The following is a 20,470-nucleotide window of genomic DNA, read 5'->3' on the forward strand; positions in this document are numbered from 1 at the left end:
GGATTTAGTTATTCAGTAGTGAAAGGACCAAATTATGGATTCAGTGATGGAATTTCAAATGACACTGTTGGTAATCAACTTTTAAATTTTGTTTTAAACACATGCTCTTCTAATACTTTGCAATGAAGCTTGATACTCTGTATTCAGAAATGGTTTTCAGTAGGTAAGTCATAATACAGCCTCAGTAGATATTACTGTAGATTCCACTTGCTACTCACAGAAAGAGTATTCCTTCATTTCTGTGAAAACTGCAATACAATCTGTGCACAGTTTCACCTAGCCTGATGTCTCACCTCCTTCCACAGAGCAACATATGCTAAATACAGAAGTACCTCTTCCAGCATGACTGTCAGTGATTGTTGGGTTTAATTCTGGTGAACAATGGAACTTAGAACAGAGAGGAAATAAAAATAAATGTTAACTATCTTGTTGTAGATGAGAAACCAGATGACATCTGGAGCTGGCATTATTCTAACCAGGAACAAGTTGCAAAAGCTACTTAGGTTAGAGGTTTACAAACCACCAGATATACACATCAGGAGAAGGTTGGCAGGTTAAGAAAGGACAAGCACAGCTCTGTAATAATATACAACTGAGAAAGAAGGAAAGAGAGGATATGCAAAATTATATTGGGGAAGCCCATTTTTGTTCAAGATAACTTCAATTACACTTTTTATTGGAGAGATGCTCAGTGTGGTAGAAGAAATCTGCCTTGGTTTATACACTGCCATAGTTTACCTGATTCTCTCTGCTAAAGCAAAAGCAACACCACCACCCCCACCCCGCCTCCAAAACACAAAGACTGGGACCACAGTGGCAATGTGGCAGAATGCAGACCATCAGCCCCGCAAACCTCCCCAGAGCACCACAACAGAGTCCTGAAGCATATCCTGCAAGCATTTATACACCAACTGAATTTCATGTACTGTGATTAATTTCCCTGACACCATGTGGGTTTCATTGCAGCACACAAAACCAGATACAGACATGTATTTTTAGGATCAGGACATACTTAACACAAGTCAGCCGTGATTTAGTATGTCAGTACTTAATGTGCAGCTTACTAAATGTGAGAGAATTCTGTATTTTGGTGCAGTTTGGGTTTTTCCCTGAAACAGCATGTATGTTGTTTCAACATTAATGCTGAAGTTAAAAACTCTGCAGTTACTGATATTTATTTAAAGAATTTTAAATTGTCTAATGCAGCTGAGAATAGAGGTACAGTAGCCTCATATTTAAAAGCATAGCCTTTTATATAATAGTAGGGAGCACTAGTGGGTATGCTGCCCATTTATGATTCTCTAGCAGCTTCTATTTTTCACAAGAATTAATATTCTCATCAGAATGCATCTGTATAACATTTTTCACATGCTGATCAAGTATCACCAATTCAGTGATTTCCTTGTGATCCCACTGCATATGCTGGGTCAGAATATTCACATTATCATCATTCTTATCTGCTGGTAGAAGAGATAATGCAGCATTTCTAGTCACAAAATAGTGTCACACAGAAAAGCTATAGTATGGACATCAGGGATGTACAATAAAAAGGCATAAAAAGACCTTGTGTTGCAGGACCATCCTTCTGGACTGTGCTTAGTGCAACAATCTGGATCTAAATAAGCATTAATATTTACAAGGTAAGTGGGTAGCTCAGCATCAGTCTTTGTTCGCAGTTAGAAGTTATGCATTCATGTCATGCATGCATGCCCTCATGCACAGGTCAAAAGGGATTTCTGTTACAGCATTTAAGCTTTGCAAAGTTGGAGGCAAAGGCTTCCAACCTTGGCAGTAAGCCCCTATACTACAGTTTGTGCTAGGAAGTGATATCTTTCAGGGCAGGATACAGACAGGATGTAGTGTCCCTTAGTTGCAAATCCAGTGCTAATTATATTGGGAATCTCTACAGAGACTTCCCAGAGAAACAGCTGAGAATTCCAGTGACACTTTGGAACAACCTTCTCTGAAGCACTTACAGGACTTAGTGTCCTGATGAGAAATAGTAAGAAGTGCAGTTACTATTTATCACAATATCCTTTAGGGGTTTTTTTCTCAGTTATGTGCAGTAATGCCAATCACTGGTTCAAAAATCAGCATTTGACATGTTCAATTCTGAAACTGTTACTAGGTTTGAAAAGTAGTATGTGAAGTAAGCAGCATCTAAGTAAGTGATACTCTTTTTCAACTCTTCATAGCTCAGTATGTTTAGCTCTTCGTATTTTTTCACATTCCACTTGCTAGTAACTTAACATGAAAGAATTTGTATGTGACATGTATTGCCCATCATGCAACCTTCTGCCCTTCTGCTCTACTTTTAAATACTCAAAATAAGTTCTGTTTGTAGAGGTTGAATTATACAATGAAATTACAAGAATTGAAGTTTTAACCCTTATCATCCTTACAAATTTACAAATACTCAGATCTGAAAGTTAGGTTATGTTAATATGATCTGGTGATGCTGATAAGATTAATTTAAAAGTAGTGCATATGTAACAATACTGACGTTTGCTTCTGATCCAAGATTCGTTTTCTCCCAGGAATACATTTAGTGCACAGGACTGGCCAAAGACCACTGAAATCAATGGAAAGGCTACCAGTGATTTTGATGAAATACGGATTGGGCTTTGAGCATAACACCACTCACTTCATTGACTCATCACAAGGGCTGAATTTGGCTTAGACAGAGGTAAAGCGGTTCATCCCATGTACCTTTAATAAATAGCTCACATTTTAACCCCACCATTCCACTACCAGGAATTTAAGAGTATTTTGTTATGCTAGCTCTGTTAAGGAGCCACAACACTGGCACAGGCAAAATGAATGATCAAAACACATATAGTTGTTTGTACTTACAGGTATCTGGCTTGAGCTGACTGTTGGTAATTCCAAAATACTGTGGATTTTCAATGACAGGAATCTTCGTCATCCCAATGATGACTGCATCAGGACCCCCCTCAGAAGAAGATGGAGTGTTACTGCCATTTGAGATGTGGTGGAGGGGACTGGCTGAATCGTCGTCATTGCTGATGACTGAAGAAGGACCTAGAGTTAGAAACAAAGATTTTCTTGTAACTCAGTGTACGGTACTCTTCCCTCAGATGTGTAATTTTTTTTTTTTTTAAATTTTGACCAGTTGTCCTCCATTCCTATAGTCAACAGCTCTCTTTGTGTGCCTTGCTGACCTTTCTCAGAAATTTTGTATGTCTGGGTGCAGATGGAGAACAGTGGGGGTTTTTTTTCATTAGGAACTGGAATCGTAACAAGTTTTTGTACTGGTACATCACCTAGACTAAATGTCAGAGTCCAGCACAGGCTGTGCACAGTCTTCCACTGTGAAAGATCTCAAAATTTGTTGAACTCATTCTGTCATTTTCAGAAATAAGCTATGGAATACACACATTAACTTTTTTACCTTATGCGCTACTTGAATCGCACAGCAGTAACACCACAAATCCAAGGAATGCCTGCCCTACCTGGCTTTATAACAAGACAAAAGGCACAGAGCAAATGGGTTCATCCTGACGTGGGAAGCTGGTAATTTCTGAAAGAAACATGGTTCACGGTCAAAATCCAGGGGAAAATTCGCATAGTCACAGACATGCAGAGAAGATGCTGAGAAGAACAGTGGAGTAAAACCTGAATTTGCTGCAGAGGGGCTCATCCTGCCCAGGGGTACATCCCGTTGGCTCCCCAGTCCATACCTGAATCTAGTCACCTTCCAGAAAAAGGTCTATTGTGAGGAGTAATTCAGTGACAGTTTTTGTTTTGTTTCCATTCTACACTTTGTATTTTTAGTGAAAGTGCCACAGAGATAAAACCTTGTAAACAGATTAAAAAAAGAAATATCCTGCTTAGCACAGTGTCCCAATTCTGTGAACTGCAGGAGCCTTTGAACTAATAGCAAAATCAGCACAGATGACATTTGAACTCTTGAAATCTAACTCCGCCACTTAAATTCCACATGACTTCTTCCGGTTTACATTCAGTATTCATAGAAAACCAGAAGCACCATTTAACAGCAAAGACGTTTTGCCTGATCTCCTGACTGAAGAGCCATCAGAGATCACACATATCATATTTCACTTCATTCTCCATCCACATCAACTAAGGTTTTGGGGATAACATTCACATCTCTTAATTGTAACAATCAAAAGACAATGCAAGAAACAGATGGAAAAAACCACCCTCTGGAAGTGCCTATCCTGAAGTGGCATCTTTAGCGAACTGCATTTAGCCTTTGGGCAGCAGCAACACGTGGAGCAAATGTCTCCCCAAAGAAGGAGACAGCAGAGAATACCTTGAGGACAATAAAAAGCTGTGTTTACTGCAAATCACCTGCCACCCAGGTGACAATTGCAACATGTTGGAGTCCCAGACTGAGTTTTAGGCTGGACAGAAGGAGCACTGCAGAGGCAAGACAGAGCCTCGCCAGGTAGATGGCATCTGTGTCTGCAGGAGAGATAGGGAATGCAGAGGAGAGAGTGAGAATGGGGACCACCAGCAGGTTCTGTATCCACATTACTGAGGACATCAGAGAAGACAAGCAGAATCCACTGCAGCAGACACACAACTGAAGAACAAGATGAGAAAAAGGACAGTCCCAAGCACAGTAAAGAAAGGGCAGCTTTAAAGAAACTCCTACTCTTCTGTGGCTCACTGTATCGTCACCAAAATCACTTCATCATTACGTGGCATGGCTCATAGCAATAAAACTTGAATATTCTGGCATGTGGCTATTCAACCCTATATTATGAGACACAAGCATACTCACACCCCTGTCCTGCTTTTCTTTCTCCCCAGTTGGTTTAATGGTGCATGAGGGAAATGTTCTCATAGTTTGAAAAAGTACTTCCTCTTCAACCTGAAACACTAGAATTAATTTTTCAAATACCTGGCACTTCGCAGGAAAGTCACTGTTGACAAATGTAAGTAAAGCCTATATCTCTGCAATTTATCAAATGAAATACTCATACCAAGGCTGGTTTTGTCGTTACTGATCACCCTGATTCCCACATGATTGACTGTACTGGGAAAGATGCCAGGATTAGGAGTTTTTGGTGAAGATTTCTCTAATGAAGGGCAGAGCCTAACAAATAGCGAGAATGGGTTGCTCAGGTGGCACAGAAGATACTTATGTTAAGTCACAATACATTTTTCAGATGCGTGAGAGTTGTTTGCACAAACATTAAGAGTGCAACTTATTTAAAACTGCATTCAGTTTTTGGTAGATACCATCCTTACATCTCTAAACTTTCTGAATCTCAACTTGTTGCTCCAAAAAAGCAGGCTGACTAATACCCACTTTCTTGGGAAAACAAAATGCTTTTACACTATAATATAGCTTCAGTATAAGGACAAATCCCTTCTCTCACAGCAAATAGGCAAATTCTCTTAAACTGAAACTTAACAGAGGCATGTCTTTAAGTCCTTTTCAGTCCTGCTGTTCTCTGCTACACAGAAGGAGGCTCTTTTGTCATTGTTTGCTTCCGCCATACATGCAGTGATGGCAAGGAAAAGTGACCATTACACATTTCTAGATGTTAAAGGGGAATAATGACTAGGAACTCAATCTATTCATTGAATAATTTCTGCAGTACTTCAAGATGCAATTTTGTATGGTGAACTACTATTTTCAATCAGTATGAACTGCAAAGTGCTGCAGGTGAAAAGCAGACAACTGTTCTGTAAATCTACTCAATTAGGCTAACTGGTAAAAGCCAGTCTTCTGTGTGGTATGAAGCAGGTTCCAAATATATTCAGCTCTCTGATATAGGTGAGGAAAACCTAGAAAATTAGGTGACTTTCAGGCCAATTCCTCACAGTACAAAATAGTTTAAGAAAAATTCAACCCTGGGAACTTTGTTGCTATATCACTCGGAGATCCTTCTCACTTATTAGCAAGTAAACATCTCATGCAATGGCTTTTATGAATAGTTTGCGTTCAAAAATCCTATTTCCTGTCTATTTCTTCTCTAATTAAGACAATCAGAACTCATCAGATGGAAATTTTTATGTATCAGAGGCAGCTGAGCTCACATCTTTTCAAACTTCCCCTTTGCTGGGACCTTTCTATCAGTGTGAGCAAACTTTTACATAGACCATTTCCACACTTATTTATTTGCTAGACTATCTACTCAACAGAAAGTTACATTTCATTTTTTGAATGCACTAAGCCACATTACACTTACAGACCAGCCCTGCACCTGGCTGTGATATTCAAGTAATGTAAAACCATTTCCAGGATGCAAGATGAGACTATCACCTGTGCTGACAAGAAGTGAGAGCTACCCTTTTCTGAATGGGCTCTGTGCTCAAAATGAAGGGTAATTTCTTGAAGCACCTTAGAGTGTGGTTTCATCCACAGGAAATGCGGTCACTGAATTACTTGTGAAAGGCAGAACAAGTATGGTAATTACATTCAGTCACCTACTACTGCCTCTGGTTTTTATAAAATCTGCTCTTTGTTTTACACCTGAAATCTGAAAATTTTAGACAAAATGTGATAGGCTGGAGTGAAAATCATGCATTATCAGTAGTCATTAGCTACTGCCAAGAGCAGATTCACAGTTGGCTTAAGCTTTTAAGAAGCCTCCAGAGACCTTCTCCACCTTCCAGTGTGCTGCCCAGAATCTTCCTTTGATTTCATTTTTAGACATTTTTCTTAAGAAGACTTCTCTTTTCTTAAGAAGGAGTTGGAGCCAGACAAGAATCTGTAGCCTGCTTTGGAGAAGATGTGGGCTATACACCACAGGGACAAATTTCTCTTCTATTTGATCTGAAACTAAAGACTTGTCCATTTTTCATCACCTAAGCTCAAGAAAAATCCCTTTTGTGTACAAAAAAACCCCAGCAGCTCTCAAAAAAAGTTGTGACATATAAGAAAACCAGTTCTATTTGAAACTGATGAGCTATAAAAAACCCAAAATGCTTCCAATTCCCCAGCTAGGTGGAGAATTACCTCAGCACATAATATGGGGACAGGCAGAAACAGCAAACTTCTTTTACTGCACATTCCAAGGAGAACTGTGCTATCTCTTGAACAGTGTATGCCTGCACTGTCCTTGACCTTGGTGGTGCCAAAAAATTTGAGCTTTCTTAGGTAAAGAAATAAAATTTAATTATATTATTTTCAAGGCACGCTGCTATTTTTGAACTGGTGAAGGAGATTCATTATAATTATATACAGCCTTTCATGACAGGAAAAGCTAAGAAAATTGGGATTGTGCAGCCTATAAAAGAGAAGGCTTCAGGGTGACTTAATTGCATCCTTCCAGTACCTGAAGGGAGCCTGCAGGAAAGATGGAGCAAAACTACAAGAGCATTCAGTGGCAGGACAAGGGCCAATGGCTTCCAACTGAAAGACAGCAGGATTAAATTAGATATTAAGAAGAAGTTCTTAACTGTGGGGCTGGTGAGGCACTGGAACAGGTTGCCCAGAGAAGCTGTGGTTGTCCCATCCCCGGATGTGTTCAAGGCCAGGCTGGATGGAGCTCTGAGCAACCTGGTCAAGTGAAATGTGTCCCTGACAATGGTAAGGGGGGGCTCGAATTAGGTGACCTTTAAGGTCCCTTCCAACCCAAGCCACTCTATGACTGTATTCGACAGTTCATTATACTCCTATCACCATGAGAGTTAATGCAGTTTTAACATCCATGCTACCAAGGCCTATCTACACTGCTATTTGTTGGGGCTACATTTGCACAACACACTTCTGTGCAATACAAATCACTCCAGTTATCCCTGAAGTCACTACTAATGGCTCAGGCACACTGTAAGACAGTAAGAGTAATGAATATCACGACCCCTCCTAATTTTAGCTTTGTGGTTGGAATTGCGTATTTCCAATAATGTATCTACTTACTCAACTGTTAGGAAGCAGCTCATGTAAAAAGCAGTGTTTACAGAGATGATTTTGTGCTGTGATGCCTTAATAAACATCATTCCTTCCATGAAAAATTATGTTGATTTCTAGGATGCTTTCTCAATGGACCTTGCACTAGCACTGGCTCTTAGCTCCTCTGGGAACAGGGACGAGTCTGTGCCAAGGCATGGTAATAGCACACCATAAAGTTACAAGCACAACAGTGAATGTATGCCACATCAGTCAGCACCTCTGCTAAATTCCAAGGCCATAATGAATCTTGTCTCTCCTTCCTTTTGGGAGGGGTGTACTTTTTCACTAGTTAAATACATTGTTCTAAAAAGTAATTACACAAGATTTCTCATCCCATGAGATTCCCATGTTTGCTGTAGATTTTTGTATTTTCTGCATGATTACAATGTAAGTATTATGCTTCAGCAAGAACAGATATTCAGTTTTTCCTATTATCAAAGCAGGATCCAACTTTCTCACCAGAACAGACACCTTTTTAGCTTTACTCTAAAAATTGCAATCTTATCTTTTACTCCCTCTGGAAGACAACTAATCAATCACAGCTTGACACACTTTTTTTCTGACTAACGTGCTGAGTTTTATTTCAAATATTCCTTTGTATTCCCAAGTTCAGCAGCTGTATGCAACTGTGGTACCAAATCACGTTCATGCAACTCTATTAGACTGGATAAGAAAGCCAGCACAAAACAAAGCAATGCAATTACAAAAAAAATATTGTAAACTATTGGTCTCTTAAAATGCAGTATACTGAATATAGGGAATTGAATTAAAAGGTGTAAATAGAGCTCAAGAAAAAAACCCAAAAACCAACCAACCAACCAACCAACCAACCGAAGACTGAATAAGTTTCCAAAGAGACACAAGTTTAGTCTTGCCTTGGTTGGTGGAGCTGCTCAAAGTTGTCAGATTGTTCTACAGATCTACAGTGGACTTACTAAAACTATGGTCTTTTCTTTGCAGCTGCCAATGCCTGCAATGAGGGAAAGCTCAAGGCAAGGCACTCCCATGTTTTGACAGCAGTTGAGCTGCGTGGAGCAATAGCACATCTTGCCTCTACCCACCTTCCAAGTGACCTTTCCTGTCTCATATCGCCATCCCTGCCAGCTACCCAGACAACAACCATTAGTCTCGGCCTTTGTGTAGTCATCTCTACAGTCACTGTCACATGCAATTGCAAAATGAGTATTAGGGGGCTAATCCTCCTTTGTTTGTGGTGGAAAGAAACACAAGATCACCCTAAACAGCATTATATCTGAGTCCATCCTGCTAAAGCATATTGCTCTTCACAGATCAAAGAGTGCATGCATGTCCTTCTATCCCGGAACAGTACACGGAGCCAAAACCCACACTGTTACACATTAAGTCTGTGACTCAGAAAACTGAGACTTGCCAGGCTTTGGTGTTTAGCGGATAAACAATTTCACATCTTCTGACAGGTATCATCAATCTGTTTAACTGATTTACACCCACCAGTGCTTGTTTAAGCTTGTATTCTGTTGCTTCTTGACATATGAGATGAGAAAAACCTTTTGACACTGCCCAAGAAGTTCAGTTCCCATCCAAGACAATGCTCCCAGGAAGTTAGGAGAAACTGAACAGAGAGCTGGAGAACATCCTCACATCCAGCAGACAAATCCCTCTGTTCCCCACCAGCATGCACTTCCAACATTCTCTGAATAAAAGTAAGTAGGCTCCTTGAAGGTCCCTCAAAGGGGAGCTGAAAATCAGGATTTAAACTCAAGAAGCAGTCCTTAGAAATCTGTTCACTTACAACTTTTGCAAAACAAAGTGGAGATACTAGTTTGAAAATCATGATGAAACCACACCAGTTCAATGGTGCACCATTTCGTTTGGGTGATCAAGGATGCAAGGTAGTTTGCCATTGCTTTCAGATGAAAAATCAGTGTTTAGCTTTTTCTTATTTGTTGCAGCTTCACAAGAAGATTAAATTGTTCAGTTGTCATGTATCACTTTCATACAGAGCAAACAATCTACATTGGATTGTCTTCGTTCCCACATGGAATAATTTAAGTAATGCATACCTTTGGGTCTAATGAAATAACAGGTAAGTTGTTTGGCTTTACAGTACCAAATTTTCAGTGTTGCTAGGTGTCAAGATGCCTTTTCCCCTAAAACACATGTTCATCTTGCAGGAAAACTTATTTCAAATGCCTAGCTCCTCTACAGAGGAACAAACACACAATCTGGGTAATTTCCATTAACATGACTATGCACAGATTTTAGCCACTCAATATTTCATCAGGGCTTTTTGTTCTGGCTTTGAATCTAAGCGTCACAGCTGCATATTTGTTTGCTTGGGTTTTACTCTGGTGCGTGACTGTGACAGAATCCCAGTCAGTTCCTTTCAGCTGCCTTTCTCCTCACAACCTCCTCCATACTCCCCTGTATCCATGTATTCCTGCATCCCCTCACACACAAGCCCAGAGCAAATGTTTCTGCAAGGGAAGACTCCCTAGGACAGCCTAAGGGACCCCTTCATAATGCAAGTCACTCCTGAAGGTCACGCAACCTACAGGGCACAGGGATAAAGACACTGGTGTCTTGGTCTGGGGCAGACTGGCAAGACAGTTCACCCAAGACTCCTCCTTTGCAGCACTGCAAAGCCGTGTAGGAAAAAAGGGTCTCAAATACATTCTCAATTTGCTAGTATTGTCTGGACAGGATGAAAGGTGCCTAACCACTCTGTCCCGGCTTCACTCCAGGGCCAGCTCTCCCCAGGAATGCTATCAGCAAAACATCAGCCTGAGTCACAAAGGTTGCCGATTTCTTTTTCCCTTTCAGCCAGAATGGAAGGCATTTGTGTAACAGATCTAACAACTGCAATCTGGCATGCATTGTCACATTCTTATGTACCATAACCAATAAATCCACATAGATCATGCATGATGAGGTATGTGCTACCATTACTTCCAATTTGGAGGCAACAGGAAGAGCACTTTGGCACTGAATTACCCAGCACTGAAGGGGGGATCTCTGTCAAAGTCATGACCAGAACCTGGGAGGAACCAGCAGCCCTACCTGTTGATCCATAGAGCCCTTTGGGACTCATAGCCCTCCTCAGATATAGGATGAATGGTTGCTACACAGCCATCCACTGCTTCCTGGACACATTCACAGTATCTGCAGCTCAGATGACGTGCCCTATTATGAAGAATGAGGAATTTATGGCCTCTCATTATCGGTAGTTAAATGAAACACAGACCGAAGGAAAAAATCTAGCTGGCCTGTGGCATGTTCATCAATATGAATACATGAACCAAAGAATTAAAGAAACAAGGCAGCAGAAAACGTGAAGAATATAAGAAAAAATGATTTATCTTTCTTTAATATAGATCATCAGCAGTATTCATTATAGTCACCTGCAGGTTTGTATATCTTGGAAACATGGGTAAAATTACAATCCTTCAAAAATACTACAGTGAAAAATCACCACAATAATAAAAAAGATCAACTAGAATGTACTTTTTGGCATCAAGCAAAAAAATAATAATTCACCTGAAATTAAATCCTTGTTGCCTTTCATTTCATTTAAGAACTATTTAATTAAAAACTGCTTCCTTCCAGACTTCTCATAAATAATCTAAGTGTTAGCATTCCCACTTCCAAGACTGGGAATGAGGTCCTCTGTTGTCTAGAAGATAAATACAAAGTGTACAGAAGCAATAAAATTTTCTGCATGCTGCTTTGGCTGTCAGTCTTTACCTGAGAGAACAAAAAAGCTATTTGGACTAGTCAACTTGAATAATGTTCCAAATTCTGTTTAGTTCAACATAGATAGATGATAAGGCAGATACACTAGGTTGTGGAGAAAAGCTCCCTGATTTTAAACTTGTATTTGATTGTGTGGGTTTTTTTTAAGGAAGAAAAAAAGCGTTACTAATGATACTATTTAATTTTTTTTAAGCCTCAGTGATTATTTCTTTGAAGCACAGAGATACAATCTACAGGCCTCTTCCATTCAAGCACATCAGATGAAAATATGGAAAAATCTAGAAATACTCAGAGACCTGATGAAAAACCTGAAGAACTGGGATTTTTTTATCCTTAACTAAGGTCTGAGGAGGTACACAAGTACAGCCTTCCAAGGCATGGTTACAGTTTTTGTTGCATGCCTTTGCTGAACGGGAACAAGAAATTCCATGGTGAAAGTGCATTAAGAAAGACTAAGGTAGACACTTTGGAATAGATCCTCAGGAATAGATCCTCCAGAACTTTGGAAAAGATCCTGCTTCTATGAGCACTGGAATTGCTCACAGAAGACTCAGAAATCTCCACTTCTGGAGTTCTTGAAGTCACATGAGGAAAAACATCACCTGGAAAAGATACAAGTATAGTTGATACAGATTTAGGATAGGGAAGAATCTCCAAGGTGTTCTTTCATCCTTAATCTTCCCTAATGACAAAAAGGTAGACCTTGAGTGATCTCACGGGAAACACTTCAAATGTTGATTTATGTCAATTCAGAACTGAAGCAAGCCCAGAGCTCAAAAAATACACATCATATCTCAATGAAATACATATATTTCAGTACATTAGCAGATCACTTTTCTAGCCTGCAGAATAAAGATATGTTTAGTTCGGCAAGAAGAATGCCAGTGCTCTACTACACATCTACCACACTCTACTAAAGCACACATTGTTTAATAGCATTCTTTACTTACAGTTTATTTCAGTGGGATATTTCCCCTTACTGCTACTGAACAAGTTTCATTAGTGGAAGTGTTAATTACATGACACAGTAGCACAGAGTCTTGTATAATTTCTTACTTTCTGTCAGTGCAAGATTATTACAGGCCCCCAAAATTTGCACAGGTTATGAAATCAACACTACAGTGAAGTATACCTCTGAATTTGTTCTCAACAAGCGTAACAGCTTCCAAATAATTTTTTACTTACAACCACATGAGCTAACCTTAAACCTGACAATCTACAAAGAAGCAAAACTAAACCCAAACATCATGCTCAAATTGTAAACAACATCTGCAGAAATCTGGTTTAGTTGCTTACTAAGCTCTCACTGAGATGATGTTACAGCCCAACTAGAGCTGTTTTGAACTGGCACTGACATAGACTGCCTCCTCTTCATCTCCAAACACTTCCCATCCTGGAAAACAGGTTTTAAAAATAAATACAAGGGCCTACCTACATGGGAAGAGGAGGGCATGGGAAGGTGGTGAGCTAACACTCTACCATCTATACCTTGTCAAGAAGTTTGCTCTCACCTTAGGTGCACAGGCTTTGGGCACTGATGGCCCCACTTCTGTACGTATTGCAAAGGGACTAGCCGGCCTTTGGAAGAGGGCTGCTGGAAGGACAGAGGACTTTGGCACAGAAGACAAGCTGTCCAAAACTAGCCCTCAGTGAGCATAAAGCAAGACAGAGCTAACTTTCCTTCTTGAACATTAACACTTGACATTTTATTCCAATTTATATTAGATTACTTAGCAACAATGAAACTGATTCCTTTTGTGTCCGTGCAACAGCAGCCATTGCAGTGGTTTTCTCTACAAAACCTGTCCCCAAAGCACTCAGCAACTATACATATCCCAGGCCTTTGAAGAGATCACAGGCTCTGCTCAGAAAACCTTGTAGGCCACCAAGAGACTGGCAAGAATCCTCTTCTGCGAAGATTTTTGGTGCTCAGACATCACGTGTCTTGAAAAATACTCGTGATATCCAGGTGAAGTATTTGGAACAGTCTTACCAGCAGACCCACTCCAGACCTTGTTCTGTGCACCTCTAAGAAATCATAAGGAAAAGAAAAGCAATCATTTTATGTTGTTAGAGATTTTTGCATTATGATCGATTAGATCTGTTGGACACTGTTTAAGGAACAGTTCACCTTTGGAGACGGTAGAAAGCATAACAGGCTGTTTGGAGGAATATCCCTGCCAGAACATCTTCAGATCAAAGACGTGGAATTGCCTTCCTACAACACCCTTCTTTCCCCAAGTACAATTCCTAAGGCACTGAAGCTTTACATACTCAAAATCCTCTTCAAATGCAGATCTAAAAATTACTACAGTGGAGCAAATGACACTCATATATAGAAAGGAAACATGTCAAATTTCTGTTCCAGCAGCATCACTCACAAACTATAGGATTAGCTGCACAAATTGACTGTCTTGCCTCTACATGATAAACCTCTACTGCCGTTTACAGACACCTCCTCCTCCCTGCCACATGATGCCTCATTTGCTGGAGATTCCTCCTGTCACCTCTCTCCTGCCAGCTTTCCTTGAAATTGCTGCTATGGCAAGCAGGAAAATGCTGCATACTCAAACCTATTTGCAACATATCAGCTAGATCAGCCATCCCAAAAGTGGCTACTCTACAAACTCTGGCAGTTTTTCTACAGCAGATTTGAAAATGGATGCATCAATTCTGAAATTGGTCAGGACACAACAGTGAGGTTTTGCTAAAATACTGGAAGCACCACTACTTCTACTCTTCAGGGCTCTCAATAAAGCAGAGTTTCTCTTTATCCAGGATGTTGCACATAATACTTTTATAAATTAATTCTGCTTCTTCTACTGCTTCTGAGTATTTTACTAAGCTTTCTTCTGATGGGTCTCCTCTGCTTATTTACTCACTTATTTCTTTGTAAAGAATTTCACCTACCTCTTAACTGTTGCTTTCTTGACCACCTGGCTCACCTATCCTCACTTGTTCCAACAACGTGGCCTCCTGTGATGTTGTAATTTTTATGTTAAGATTAAACAGCATTAGTAATTGTTAAGTTCAAGTGTTTCAGGATGACATTCATTTATTTTCAGTCTAGTTTCCTCTTTTATCAAAAATTCAGTCATGGCTGTTTCTTAGCAACAGATTTATCAGAACAGATTTGCATGAAAATCAAATACTCTCAAAAAGCAACTGCTAAAGCACAGCCTTATTCCTGACCACCATTAAAAGCAAATACTATAAAGCAGAAGAAAATGGTTTTGTAATTCCACATGAAATCTAATGAACACATGTAGAATATCGGCACCAATTGAAGTAGATGACCTTATAAACTTTCCTAACTAATGTATCTCTGAACTGATCTTCTAGTCTTTAGAGACCAAAAAGAAAAAACAAACCCAAAAGCACAAACCATGAACAGCCACATCATCTATTGCACTGGACTAGACTAAAAATTGGCATCTGCAATGGTCACACACAAATAGGTCTCAAAGGACCAAGCTGCAAAAGGCAGATACGTGCATGAAAAATGCCCACACTCAATTCAACCACACCAGTACCAGGTAACCAAGAACTGGACTTCCGTGCAGGAGCTTAACTGGTATTTCATTCTCTGGAGTCACCAGAGAGCTACACCATATCTTTTCTTTTCTTTTCCTTTCCTTTCTTTTCTTCTTTTCTTTTCTTTTTTCTTTTCTTTTCTTTTCTTTTCTTTTCTTTTCTTTTCTTTTCTTTTCTTTTCTTTTCTTTTCTTTTCTTTTCTTTTCTTTTCTTTTCTTTTCTTTTCTTTTCTTTTTTCTTTTCTTTTCTTTTCTTTTCTTTTCTTTTCTTTTCTTTCTTTTCTTTTCTCTTTTCTTTTCTTTTTCTTTTCCTTTTCTTTTCTCTTCTCTGCTTTTTTCTTTCTTTCTATTGCCACATTTATACCATAATTTCAGTAAACTCCAACTTCTTAATTTTAACTGTCTTTAGAAAGAATCCATTTCCCCCCAAATATTTTTCTACACCTTACTTCTCTTTGCCAGATGAGGTTTTCCTTTTTTTATCTTTTTAAACCCAACATAATGTGCTAAACTCCAACTAGCTAGTTCATCACAAATGTAAAGAAAAGCAGATTCAGAGATAGGGTGAAAGAGTCAAACCAAACATGAAGCATGAAATCCTTTGAACAGATAAAGTAGAACAGCAATACCAAGAGTCTAATTCCCTTCCCCTTAATATCAACCAGGAGAAAGTTACTATATTGACAATGGTTTAAAATTCCCATGAATGACAGTGGAATTAGGACTGCTGTCTTTTTATTAAGAATGATGACAACCTTTTTGGCAAATGCAGCCTTCTACTGCTGTGGCACTTATTTGTGGCACTTAGTTATGTCACTGAAAAGTAGCATCTATAATATATGGCTGCACATGAATTATGTTAGGAATGGGTTAAAGCAATTCATCTGTATTATTCCCACGAGACAATGCCAAAAAGGTAATTGCCCATATTTGTACTACTACATTATAGAGAATGTCAGTTTTATGTCTTCCTAATGTTTAACTGAAAATCTATAATATCCATTTCTGTTTCTTGCTGAGAAATTAATATAGGACCAAAACCTGAAATTCCAACTCTGGTCATGCTCAGACAAAACTCCCACTTAAGTCAGTGGGAGTTCTGCCAGGGAGAGGATTAAAGACAGTGTGATTTGCTACATGCTACCAGACATGTAAAAGCTACAGAGCTAGATTTTCATTATGATGCTTCTGGGACTATTAAAATGAGCAAGATACTGGTCTTTCACCTTTCAGTCACGCAGTCATGTGTGCTTGCAGAGGAGGGATAGATGCGAATCAGGCAAGCCATCTTGCTGGAGGGTGCTTAATGCTGGGCTGAAAGCCAGAAGAAGTGAATCCCTTCTACAGTGTATCCCTTCCCTTCTCCTCTGTACGGCCCAGTAAGAGGCAGGAAACAGCAAGGCAGCAAACCTGGATCCCTAGCAAACAACACTAGCTGGATGGAGTGCAGCAAGCTCATCACCATAAAAAAATACTGAAGCCATCCACAGTATATCTATGCCATTCCAGCACCTGGAACATGCTTGGGCACATGCCCCTTTGGGAGGCTTTAAGCTGGGCCCTGTGCCACAGAGATAAGACAACTCTTAAGGTAGATGGCAGGAAGCAGTCAAGACATAACAGCTTCACTGAGCTTCTGCCATGGGTGGGTGGACCATGCCAGCAACCAGAGGAAACTGCTGTCCTCTAGGCGGGTTCCTGGCTCTGCAGGGAGGGGATGCTGCACTTTCTTGGGGGTTCTCAGGTTTTACTGGCCTCTACTTGGTCATATTAACTTCAATAGATACAGAAACTCATTTTAAAAAATTACCTGTTTTGTCAACTGAGCATTTGGGATGGTTTTGTTTGCCAGTAGTTTCCAGAGGCATTGGAATTTGGTTTCTTAAAACAGTAACAACTTTTCTTAGTCTACCAAGCAATTTCTTCATGTTTTTGTGATGTGGCAGCAGTACCCAAAGAACAAAGGTATGACAGCCTGAATCAGCTAAGTTATCCTATCAGTCTGCAAAAGTGAAGCAAAAAGTCCTGAGATACTCAGTCATTTAAATTTTTATGAGAAAACAGCAACGTGTCACTATAGATTGTTTTAATGAAACCTCATTTTTATGAATATGATCACAATGAATTTCTGACCTTTTGTCTCACTAGCAATGCCATCTGCCATCAATTTAGTTTCAGATTGCCAAGCAATTATTGCTTAAAAATTACCGAATATTCACACTTAGGGATCTTTCTTAAAATTGTTAATGAAAAAAATGTATGTCTACAGATCATCATTCCTTACAAAATAAAGATTAGAAGAGATTCATTTATCAGCATAGAGACACTGAAGTCCTGAATTTAAAATAAGACATCCCTGTTGAATTGAACTCACATATCTGGGTTCTGAAGCAAGTTTCCATGTAACACACATAAATTAATTCAATACTAGTAGTAAAAAGATTAGTTACTTTATCCACCGTGTTAGTAACACATGACTAAAACGGCAATATATAGCACTATTTTACACCTACATAATCTCCTGAAAGATCATTTTGTAGAAAAAAATGAAACTATAGCTAAATACAGACCTTATGTGAAATCCGGCTATTATTAATAGCTGGATTAAACTCTACAATAGCTGGATTAAACACCACAAACACCTTACGGTTTTGGAGTTAAAACTGCATTGTTTCAACTGGCTGGCATTTCCCTTTTATGTTAAATGTTTGGCAGGACCTAAAACAGATGTTTACTCCTTCAAGTGTTAACAGACAGGGAATTTCAAGCTTTAAAATTTGCCATTCCCAAATAGTAGGAAGTAGTAGTACTTATGAATGACTTTTTAAGTTAGTCTCTTAGCTGATGTGAATTGGTTAAAGGATCTGACTCATACTTTTCTCAGCCCCTACTGATTTTGTGTACCTTGTAGTTTTGCATCCCATGCAGATACATTCACTGCTGGGCAGACAGATCTGTCAGTATTTTATAGCTTCTGGTATAAACAGAAATGACATGAAAGGAGGACATGGGAGAATCAGGCTGCACAAGCTCTGTACCTGCAATTGTGATGTGTAGGCAGCAATTACAAAACGTTTCAGGGATGCTAAAGAACGCAGTTACACATTACTCGGGGACAGTTTAATGTGGTACTCTAGCAGGCCTCCCTAGAATCCTGAAACAGGTAACATAACTTGAGTAAGAGCAAGGTGTGCCTTCAGACAGGACCACTGCACATGCACTACTTCTCCCATCTATAACTGCAGCGATGACAAAAATCTCAGATGAATTAACACCTCTGATTTGTTTTACAGTGGAATACAGTGCTGTGCTCTGTCTGGGGTCAGGGCCAGGGTTCTAGTGGAACCAGACAAGCATTGGCACAGACCCTTTACATCCTGTAACATGCAGGTGGAAAACCTCATGAACGCGGAGTTACACTTACATTTATACTCTGTATTAAACAAATAAATCTCATAGTAGTCTGATTTATGGAACCTGAAGTGAAGCCTGCATATCACCAAATGGAAAAAAATGGTTTTTGAAATTTCCACTCCCATCTTAGAGACAATCAAACTCCTTGTGATTTGGTTGATCACAAGGTAACTCAGTCTCTCTGCCATCAATCTCCAGCCTCTCTTCTTCCTCTGCCAAAGGTTGCCCTTTCCTAGCTGTCCCCTGTCAATCACTGATCAAACTGCTATCATGTGGGCTATCTACCTATTGCTAGTGCTTACAGCTGCTCTCACCATGTTCAGACCAGAACCCAGGAGCAAAAAATGTTAGAGCCTTGCAGTTAGGAACAACTGATTCCAGAGGCCATACCACCACCTCCTAATGACAGGTAACAACTTCACCTAGGTCCCAGCATAGTTGAGCTCAACAGCAACAGGGTTATATATACATTTGGATTCCATCGAAATGTGAAGCTGCAGCAAGTGATGGAAACTTGGCATCTTCATTAGAAAGAAAAAGCAGTTATGATAAATCTTTACCTTCCTCTTGAAAAGGCATGTGGCCCTTCACACTTTTTTTGAGACATTGATGAAGTCTGATACTGTGATTCTTTACCTGGAAAGAGAGTATGCCAACTCCCAATGCCAATATATGGGAAAAGGTAACTTGTTGTACCACACAGAAAGTAGAAGGCTGGTCTTAGCATGTTCGGCTTAAAAAACTGTACCTCAAACGCCTGGAGAAAGGAAATGCTTAGGCAAATCACAGTCAACTTACCTGACTTTGATCCATACTCTCATAAGCAAACAAATGCAGAGTTGATGATTCAGGTTGTATTTTAAAAACATTTAATATATTTAAGAACTATACACCTAAGCAACTAGTAATAACACAGTGTGCAGAAGCCTTCACAATTACTGTCGACACTGAGATATCTATCAACGGGCTACTTGGTACCCGAAGACAGATTTCAGACAGACAATTACATTACAACATATGGGTAGTATCTTAGATTGCGAATAGATTACTTTTGGCTCACAGAAGATAAAACTAAGAGAGAAACTGACTTCCTAGATTATCTAATCCCCTGACATTTATGGAAAAATCAATGAGCACGGCTTCCCAGGAGGAATCCAACACTGATATTCTTTGATACTTTTGAGTTCTGTCTTGTAATTACAGCAAGACAGAGTTTTGAATCTGAATGAAAATGGGAGTATTATGTAAATGTTTTCTTCTACAAAGCATAGACCTACCAAGGTTTCACATTTAGTTCTAATTCTGATAGTTAATATGTATAGGTACATAGCGCCCTTGGAATTTTCCTAGGATTTTTAAGACTTTAAAAACTTTTTATGACTATGCACTGATTACACAGAACAAAGTGCACCAGGAATCTATGACATGGCTAGCCCTATTGACCTGAGACATCTGGGGATGAAAAGTGTGAGCTAATTTATAATCTCTGACCTCAGCATCATGCTAGGTCTCATAAGGAAACATTAAAATTGATTGCATGGCATGCATCTTTAGAAAAGGAAAGGGAGATTCTGGTTTAGGCAGCAGTGTTGGTCTGTGCTCTATATCTCCTGGAGGTAAAGACATCATAAATACTCAGCATGCGTTGAGAAAGAAATGAAAGAAACATTACCCAGCCCTCAGACAAAGGTTTATATAGAACTAACTGTTTTCTTGGATCTTGTTCCCAGAGGCACGGATGACGCATCCATTCCCGAGGCATCATCTACTTCAATGCTGTAGACACTGAAATTTTGCTAAAACCCTTCAAGGGGAAAACACGGTGACTCTTCAGTGGAACACACTAGTCATCAAGAAAATGCACAGACAATTGCCCATCTGGAGTTTCATCACCTTC

The 20,470-nt window shown here is 39.5% G+C and overlaps 1 protein-coding gene across 3 annotated transcripts in view; it reads right to left on the reverse strand.

The window, feature by feature from the left end:
* NTRK2 (neurotrophic receptor tyrosine kinase 2) overlaps positions 1-20,470 on the reverse strand; it is a 201,040-nt gene that overhangs the window by 82,993 nt on the left and 97,577 nt on the right. For all 3 annotated transcript variants that reach the window (XM_032096321.1, XM_032096328.1, XM_032096322.1), the window contains one exon: positions 2,854-3,042. In XM_032096321.1, coding sequence (XP_031952212.1) covers positions 2,854-3,042 — 189 coding nt within the window. The remainder of the gene's footprint in view (positions 1-2,853; positions 3,043-20,470) is intronic.

Source organism: Corvus moneduloides, chromosome Z (assembly GCF_009650955.1).
Source record: "Corvus moneduloides isolate bCorMon1 chromosome Z, bCorMon1.pri, whole genome shotgun sequence".
In the NCBI taxonomy this organism is placed as follows: Eukaryota; Metazoa; Chordata; class Aves; order Passeriformes; family Corvidae; genus Corvus; species Corvus moneduloides.